The sequence below is a fragment of the Lethenteron reissneri genome, chromosome 50, assembly GCF_015708825.2.
Source record: "Lethenteron reissneri isolate LAM-NWPU_2019-01 chromosome 50, ASM1570882v1, whole genome shotgun sequence".
NCBI lineage: Eukaryota > Metazoa > Chordata > Hyperoartia > Petromyzontiformes > Petromyzontidae > Lethenteron > Lethenteron reissneri.
Genome location: NC_083828.1, coordinates 217,406 through 226,248, shown reverse-complemented (window position 1 = coordinate 226,248; position 8,843 = coordinate 217,406). Strand labels below are relative to the sequence as shown.

Here is an 8,843-nt window from a genome sequence, read left to right as displayed (position 1 = left end):
TTTTATTACTTCCCTTCTACGTGACTTTACCGAAAGAACCAAGAAGATGAATCCCTGCAGTCACGAAAACTTTAAATCGAAAAATACTTGAACATGTTTTTTTTTAATAAAATCTAAACAATTAGAACAGCAATTATATATATCCCAAGGCTGCCCGTGGCCCACCTCTGACGGGCTGAATAATTATTACCGACCGAACCGTGACCTGGGAGGCCGTGGATCGTTGCTTTTTCGTTAGCAGCGGTCGCTTTGTCGAGAGGCGATTCCGTGTGCGGTGGCGAGTCGACGAAACCCCGGGCACCAACACCAGCTGACGGTCATCTCAACCGGTGCCGGGCCTCTCCTAGGTCGACTCAGCATCGAATGAGTACCTGGTGCGGCGTGCGGGGCGTGGTTTGCAGGCCTGCCCCCCCCCCCCCCCAATGCCCGTTCGTGTGCCGTGCCGGCTTTTCATAGGTGCTACTCGCTAACAAATGCACTTGCCCCAAAAGTCCGCTAAGGCTATACGGGGATCTTTGCCTTTGTGTGTGTGTGTGGTGGGGGTGGTGAAGAGGTGCCAGGGTTAAAGGGGAGGAGGTGCCCTTGCTGTGTCAATGCTCTTACTAAGAATTCCCCCCCTCCACTACCACCCCATCATCCACCCCGTACCAAACCTTCCCTTCCATCAATTCCCCGACGCCCCCTGCAGAGATGAAACGCCCTTAAGCAGGCGCGGCTAAATTAACTCCTCTGAGTATCGCGGGCAGAACACCCGGCTGCATTTGAGACGAGCACGATGTTTGCCTGCTGCGAACGGGCAATTTTTTTGACACTCTCACGAGATACATTCCCATATCTATCGTCTTCTTTCGGTTTGTACTTTTTTTTTTTATCTCAAAAGTTGAAAAATGCAGTTTTCATTCGCAAGTAACGAGCAAACCTGGTTGTTGTTCGGTCCCTAGCTGTCACATGATCAGGAGCCCAGACATTTACTCTGCGGATGCAGGGCTGGATTAAGATTTTGTAGGCCCCGGGGCTACAGATACTGTGAGGCCCCCCCTCAGTAATATTTTCATAAGGAAAACAAAGTTAAAGAAAAATAAAATTGTACTTTTTACAAGGCTAGCAACAAATACAATTCGGCATTCAGAAATGGAATAACTTTTCACTTCATCTCTGAAGGCCCTCCAGCTGTCGGAGGCCCCTGGGTCTGCCAGCCCCTAAAGCCCCCGTGCCTTAATCCGAGCCTGTTTGAATGATGTGTAGACGTTGCTTCCGTTGATTGCATTTGAATCCGGTCCTATTCGCAAGCTTAAACAAACAACAACGACAACGTCTCACCGTGCGCACCATCAACAGACAATGCACACAATTAGGAGGCAAACTAATTTACTTTTCAAACATTATTGGAACCTCATTTGCCAGTAAAAAATATGATTATTGGTTTTTTACCCTTTTATCTGGCAACAAAACTGATACCTTTTTTTACAAGGAGTCATGTTTGCATAGACCACAATACCTGCAGTCGTAATGCAAACAAAAAACATAACTCTGATAATGATATACACTGTCCTTGAAGTTGACTGGTCCACGCCCGAGACAGCTTTCCTTAGAGCCTAGTCTCACACGGCGTTGGACCAGATGACGCCAAAAGGAATTGTGGTCTATGCAAACATGCCTCCTTGTAAAAAAAGCTGTCAGTTTTGTTGCCAGATAAAAGGGTAAAACATTTTTTTCAAACATTGTGTCGCTGTTTTGTCGAAACGTTATCCCGGTTGTGTCGTCACGAGACAAAGCATTCATTCTGAACTCTCGCAGAGCAATGCAACGCTTCGAGCCAGAGAACGGCACACAGAAGCGGACATCACAGAGCTACCACTGAGAACCCTTCAATGAATTGACCCCGAGACATTGGTCGCAGTGTGACAGTCGAACCGAGATTTCAAGCTCAGAGCTGGAATCTATCCAAAAGTGTCCGCCGAATTCACCTCGAAAAGTAATAAAAAAATCATTTATATTTCATTTTACATTTGTTTTATCTACGTGACTTTACCGAAAGAACCAATACTACTGGTAGGAACCTCCTGGTTACACCAGCCCACAGGGGATTATTGTGTCCGTCGTGCAGGGAAGGGCTGGGTGGGGAGGGAAGGGCTGGGTGGGGTGTGGAGGTTGGGAAGGGGCTGGGTGGGGAGGGTGGGGAGGGGCTGGGTGGGGGGTGGGAGGGGTGGGGCTGGGTGGAAAGGGGCTGGTCACACCGTGGTGCCCTTATAAAACTCAACGTTTAACCTACTCACGCCGGCTTGTGCCCGCCCTCACAGTCGGGCATATTTGCGGAATACACCACGCCGCCGTTGATCCTGGCCATTGACCGAGCAACCCAACGTTCCTACCAGCTCCCTCCGCAGGAATGTGTTGTGAATTCCTGCAGTCACGCACCAGGGTCGCAACGGGTACCCGTACCCGGCCATACCCGTACCCTACCCGTACCCGGCTGGGTACGGGTAGGGTACGGGTATCGTGTACCTGATTGCGACCTCTGGGATGAAGCCATGTTGCAGGCGCGGGTGGGTTGATTCTAGGAACTTGAATTGTGAGAAGAGAAAAGACGTTGGGAAATGAGTGACAAACAGTTACTCACCAGTGACTCACAGTCTACCCGTACCCGCACCCGGCCGGGTACGGGTAGCCGGGTATCGGGTAGGGTACGGGTATTGGGTACCCGGTTGCGACCTCTGCTGTGCTGTGACCCAGACGTGATTCATGCCACTGCTCCCGCACGTTACACTTGCAGGGAAACACGCGTCCGGATGCAAATGCAATAATGAATGTGATAGTGATGATCATAATCATCAAGCGAGTATTTTGGTCTCGGCGATATCATTCCTCTAGCGCAAGGACGGCGCTAAGTTTCACAGGCACAGTTTGCAGTGGTTTCCGGGGAGAGGGCGATGCTGTTTGTAGTGTGTGATCCCAATAGAGTATTTTGTAGGTAATACTTTTAAATATATATCTTTGTGAAAACGTTCACGTTGACTTGTTTTTTTGTTTGGCCAAAGTTGGAACTCAAGAGACCAAGAATAGTCGTATTTGGTAAATTGTAACCTCGAAAATGTAAACGTGTCATTAAACCCGCCACCACCCGACACAGCCCATTATTAGTAAGGTTTGTCACGCACACAACACATGCCAATTAAGTCACTAGTGCAGCAATAACTGGTTGTTTGTTGGAGAGTAAACGCACAACAACATTTACAATTTGGAAAAAAACAACAGCAACAATAACAACAATGCCGTGCCAACCATTTCCGAATTACACCACGGAATCTTTAACTTAAACCGGGAAGAATATAGCACGTGGTATTTTACGGCGGTATTAACCAGGGCGGACTTTTGGGTTCGAACTACAAACCTCTTGCACGTCACCACCACCCACCCCACCCCCCCATGTGTTAAATTATTCACGTGAAAATACACGCACGCACACACACACTCACATGTACAAAGGAGGATAGTTCAGAAATTTTGAGAATTAAATATTAACGGCGTCACGTAATCTAAATTCATGTTTATTTAAAGTTTCCCCCGCATTTAATACTTCATGCAATAATCGCGGAGTGTATTCAGTTAAAAGTTAATGCCCTCTGTGAAGTGGTGATGTGGCAATGCAATTGACTCTCCGTTAGAGCGTTCTGAAATCAATGTTATTCCGTGATCAACTAAGTCCATTATTATCATCATCGCCATCACACCTCCAGGGTTGATAAAATAGATGCCTATTCTAAGGTTTTTTTCGGTAAAGTCACGTAGGTAAAAAATGTAATTAATAAAAGTAAAATAAAAATAAATAAAAAATCACGACGTTTCGGAGGCAACACAAGCTTCCGTCTTCAGGTGGAACCGTCACAGCACGATAGCTGTATCAAGTGAGAGAAATTCCAAGAACACAGTAATTGTATATATACTGGTTGAGGGTGGGAGGGGCCAAGGTGGGCCCTGAATATTATTTTTGTGAGGTTCGGTGCGGCTGAAGCACGCTGTTAGGAATGAGCCTTTGTTGTGTAAACTAGGTGCGGATGATGTAAAGGTGCGTGTAAAAGGGACTGAGCCTTTTTGTTATGTAGAGATGATGCAGTTGAAATAGAAACCGCTTCGTGAGACGGCAACAGGCACTCTGCCATAGCAATATGGAATCTTCCCACAATTGGCTCAGAGATGCCAATGAAGATTTGAAAATTTCAAACACTTTGAATGGGGATAATGTATTCAAGCGACTGTTCATTGATATATATATATATATCTCCTGCAATATAAATTGATATTGTACATTATGCGAGGACTGTTAATCTTAATTAAAAGTGTGTTTTTTTGTTTCGTATCAGGAAATGTATCAACTTTAGTATCCTATTATCACTGGATTTCCAATTCAGACGTAAAAATACACATATCTATAGGAAAATAAACATCTATCCTCATTCCCTGTGACCCAAATGCACTGTTATTTATATAACCTTTTAATATTAACGGCGGGATGTATAATGCAGTGGTTACCGCACTTTGCTGCACATGAGTTCGAATCCCGGTCACGGCGAACATGAGCAGCGGGTGACCTCTGACCCAGCTGTAGGCACCCCACTCTTCACTCACCTCTCAGTGACCATCGCGGTGAAGCATGGTCAAACAGGCCTTCATCCAGCAGTGCATTGACAAAGGGCTCTAATGTTATAGAAGCGTTACAATACTTGAATTGTCTTTGTGATGTTCGCCTTTTGGCCTTCTCTGGTCTGACACTGGTGACGAGACGATGCCATACTGAAGGCTAGATTTGAAGCTTTCGTGACTGCAAGGATTCATATTCTTAGGTTTTTTCGGTAAAGTCACGTAGGTAAAAAAATTAAAATTGATAAAAGTAAAATAAAATGAAAATCACGTGACTTTACCGAAAAACCTAGGAATAGACTGAAGGCTTGTTTCTGGTGTCGGGCAATCCGTTTAAAAAAATCAATGCGTATGTTATCATCAGAGCATGTTTGTTTGCAAGTTCACCATGAGTATGTGTGGTCTATGCAGACTTGATGGCTGCAAAAGGTATATATTTTAGTGTTTGAACATTTTAACACCCTTTTTATTGCATTATCATTACGCATAAAAGCCCATGTTGTGGGTCTTCAGTGGGCGTATTCGTGCGTGACAAAATTAAATTCCAAACCATTTTGTGTGTTTGTTGTTGCTGTTGTGAAATCCAACAAAACAATTTAAGCAAAATATATCCCGAGCTACCAAATAGCTGATTAGGGTCCCAGCGCGCGACGCAGCGGGGTAAGCTTCATGCAAATAAATCGGGGCCCGCGGATCTTGACGCGACCGCAGTCTCCAGCGAGTTTGGGAAAGAAGCGACCCCCAACGCCGCCCCCCCCCCCTCCCCCACCCGGCCCCCCAACCCCTCCGATGAAAACAAAACCTTACTGAGTGCCTGCAACGGGAATCAAACCCATCGCCCGCAAACACAAAGTGGCCCTTGGGCTGGAATTGCTGAAAGCTCGACTTAGGTCCAGCTTCCTTCAGCGATGTCCAAGCTCTAAATGAGGTTTGCATTTCCCTTCAATTTCCACATACCCCACCCGCCCACCCACAAATCCGCACAAAGACAAAGCTCCCCCGTATAGGCTCTAGCAGACGGTTGGGGCAAGTTCTGTTAGCGAGCCCTATAAAAGGCCGGCAGGGCACACGAGGGGGTTGGGTGGCCAGCCCACGCACACGCACACATTGACCTTTCTGCCCGGGGCATATTCTTTGTAAGATGCCGCTTTGATTGGCCTACTTAGAGGCTCATGCACCTCCCGTGGGAGGTCGCCCTGGGTCAGGGGCGCTCCTGGTGGTGCATCCGTCATCTCGGAAGGAGGAAGGCCACGAGAGGGGCCGAGACCAAGGCAGACGGCGAGGGCAGCAGAGGGCGGCTCCTACAGCCGGACGGTGCGAGGCCCTCTGCTGCTGCCCCTCTGTAGGGGAGCCCTCCCCCCCGCCCCCCACCCCCGTCCCCCAACCCCGCCCCCACCCCCCTCTCGCCCCCACCCCCCCTCGCCCCAACCCCGCCCCCCCCGCCCCCAAACCCCCCCCCCCCTCGCCCCCCACCTCTGCCCCCCTCGCCCCCTAATTCCACCCCCCCTCGCCCCTCACCCTTCCCCCCTCGCCCCCCCCCCCCCCCCTCCGGCTCCCTCGCCCCCCAATTCTACCCCCCCTTCGCCTCTCACCCCTTCTCCCCTCGCCCCCCATCTCCATCCCCCTCGCCCCCCACTCTGCCCCCCTCGCCCCCCTCCACCCCACACCGCCCCCCCCCCCCCCCTTCGCCCCACCCCTTCCCCCCTCGCCGTCCCCCTCGCCCCCCACCCTCGCGTCCCCCCTCCCCCCTCGCCCCCCACCTCCGTCCCCCCCGCCCCCCACCTCCGTCCCCCCCTCGCCCCCCACCTCCGCCCCCACCCCCCCCCCTCGCCCCCCACCTCCGTCCCCCCCTCGCCCCCCCCACCGGCCCCCCCCCCCCCCCCCCCACCCCCCCCCCCCCCCCCCTCCCCCCCCCCCCCCCTCCCCCCCCCCCCCCTCCCCCCCCCCCCCCCCCCCCCTCCCCCCCCCCCCCCCCCCCCCCCCCCCCCCCCCCCCCCCCCCCCCCCCCCCCCCCCCCCCCCCCCCCCCCCCCCCCCCCCCCCCCCCCCCCCCCCCCCCCCCCCCCCCCCCCCCCCCCCCCCCCCTCCCCCCCCCCCCCCCCCCCCCCCCCCCTCCCCCCCCCCCCCCCCCCCCCCCCCCCCCCCCCTCCCCCCCCTTCCCCCCCCCCCCCCCCCCCCCCCCCCCCCCCCCTGCCCCCCCCCCCCCCCCCCCCCCCCCCACCCCCCCCCCCCCCCCCCCCCCCCCTCCGCCACCCCCCCCCCCCTCGCCCCCCAAACCCGCCCCCCCCCCCTCGCCCCCCAACCCCGCCCTCCCTCGCCCCCCAACCCGCCCCCCCTCAACCCCCCACCTCACCCCCCCACCTCGCCCCCCACCTCCGTCCCCCCTCGCCCCCACCCACTCACCACCCCCTCCCTTACCCCCCATCGCGTGTTCGCCCCTTTTAGCGCGAGTTGTCCGGCAATAATGTTCGACGTTTCGCATCGGGAGATGTATTTGTTCTTTCATAGTTCCGAGCACGTGGGAACGAAACGTCGGGCACCATTCCGGAAAACGCGCGGCGGTGAAAATGGCCAAGAAAAAACTATGAATCCGTAAACACATGGGAGAGCTGTGTGCGTCCCTTGCCAATACCAAAAGACACTTGAATAACAACAACAGCGACAACAATTGTGACAATTGTGATGAAAAGCGACATTAAATCAACGTGCGCCACGGTGGCTAGGAGATGTTAACTACCTCGCCTGGTACACAGGAGGTCGTAAGTTCGATCCCGATCCTGCCTGACGCCTGCTGCTGCTGTATATTGGGAGGTTTGCGTGTTCTCCCCGTGTTCACGTGGATTTTTCTCCGGGTCCTCCCTTTTTGTCTCCACATTCTGACTCAACGTCACGCGTTTAGAGCATTTGTCTGCTGATATACATTTCAACGCGATGTTTGCATAACATATGATCCGCGTCAGATTCACTACAGTAATTGTTTGCATCGATGAATGATTAATGAATAAATGCCCACAGCTCAGATGTTTCACATTTATTGCTATTCCTTATGCCCCCGTTGCGTGTTTAGAAACACGCGTTTAGAGCATTTTGGTTGCCTGACATTTCCACGCGATAAACGATGAGCCACTACGTTGAGCTCTCATTTGCGATGGCCAGGTGGCTTGTGAAAAAGAGCTGTATGGAGCTAGCGGGCCCTTACCTGGTAACATAAAAAAATATTTAAAATATTTTTAAAAACACGCTTTAATGAAATGTACTGTCCGAGCTGCCCCGACCCCTGCCCCCTTCCCCCATCGCCCCTCCCCTCCTTCCACATCCCCCGCACCTCGGCGTGGCTATCCGAGGCTTGCCGTGACGTCAGGGACCACGTGGTGATTTACAGGCAACGTGAGTTGAGCGTGGACAATTATAGCCGTAAAAAAGATTGTTTTAAAAAATATATTAAAATTTTTAATGATATAATATAGTATTGTCATCAGTATGACACACCTATACCAAGTTTGCAGTTGATACGACATTGGAAAAACGGTTGAAATTGAGTTACAATATTTTTGGATACGTGTAAAAAGTTTAAACATATATGTTTTGGGGCTTTTTTTATGATAGAATATAGTCTTGTCATCAGTGTGACATATCTATACGAAGTTTGCAGTCGATAGCACATTGGGAAGTGTGTAAAAATTGAGTTACAAGATTTCTTTTTTGAGGATACAACAGACGGAGTGAGTTCATAAAAGCGTGTAAAAATAGTCGTCGTAGTAATAATCCCCCCTTAACCTCCCCCTTGCCGCTGTCCACTCGGCAGTACACATTTGGTGCATCGCAGTCAATTGGCAGGTCACGTGCAGTGTGTGGGGGGGGGAGTTAGACCAGAATGCCATCGAGAGGGGGGCATTCATTTGTTGCCCCACTGCCCTCTGATGACCGTCACATGGCACAGGGTCCCACAGCTGCCTATCGCGACCTCGTGGTCACCCTGACAGGTATTATCCAGGCTCACACCTGCTTGTGTTGTTGGGTTTCTCTCTCACTTCTCAGTGGAGATATTGAAACACCGGCTAGCGTGTTCTGCAGATGATATGCACTGTATATATGGTGAACTTCTTTCGCATCGTACGTAGCCTAACCGTGCTAATCGGAAGCGCGGGGGGAGCGCGACAAACTAAAACACAATAAGACGCCCTGGAAAGTGTGCCCCTAAACGTG

General features: G+C 51.8%; 1 protein-coding gene across 1 annotated transcript in view; it reads left to right on the top strand.

Moving 5' to 3' along the window:
* Positions 1 to 5,810: 5,810 nt before the first annotated feature.
* Positions 5,811 to 8,843, top strand: part of LOC133355004 (elastin-like) — a 6,954-nt gene continuing 3,921 nt past the window's right edge. The window contains exon 1 of the mRNA XM_061572261.1: positions 5,811 to 5,952. Coding sequence (XP_061428245.1) covers positions 5,811 to 5,952 — 142 coding nt within the window. The remainder of the gene's footprint in view (positions 5,953 to 8,843) is intronic.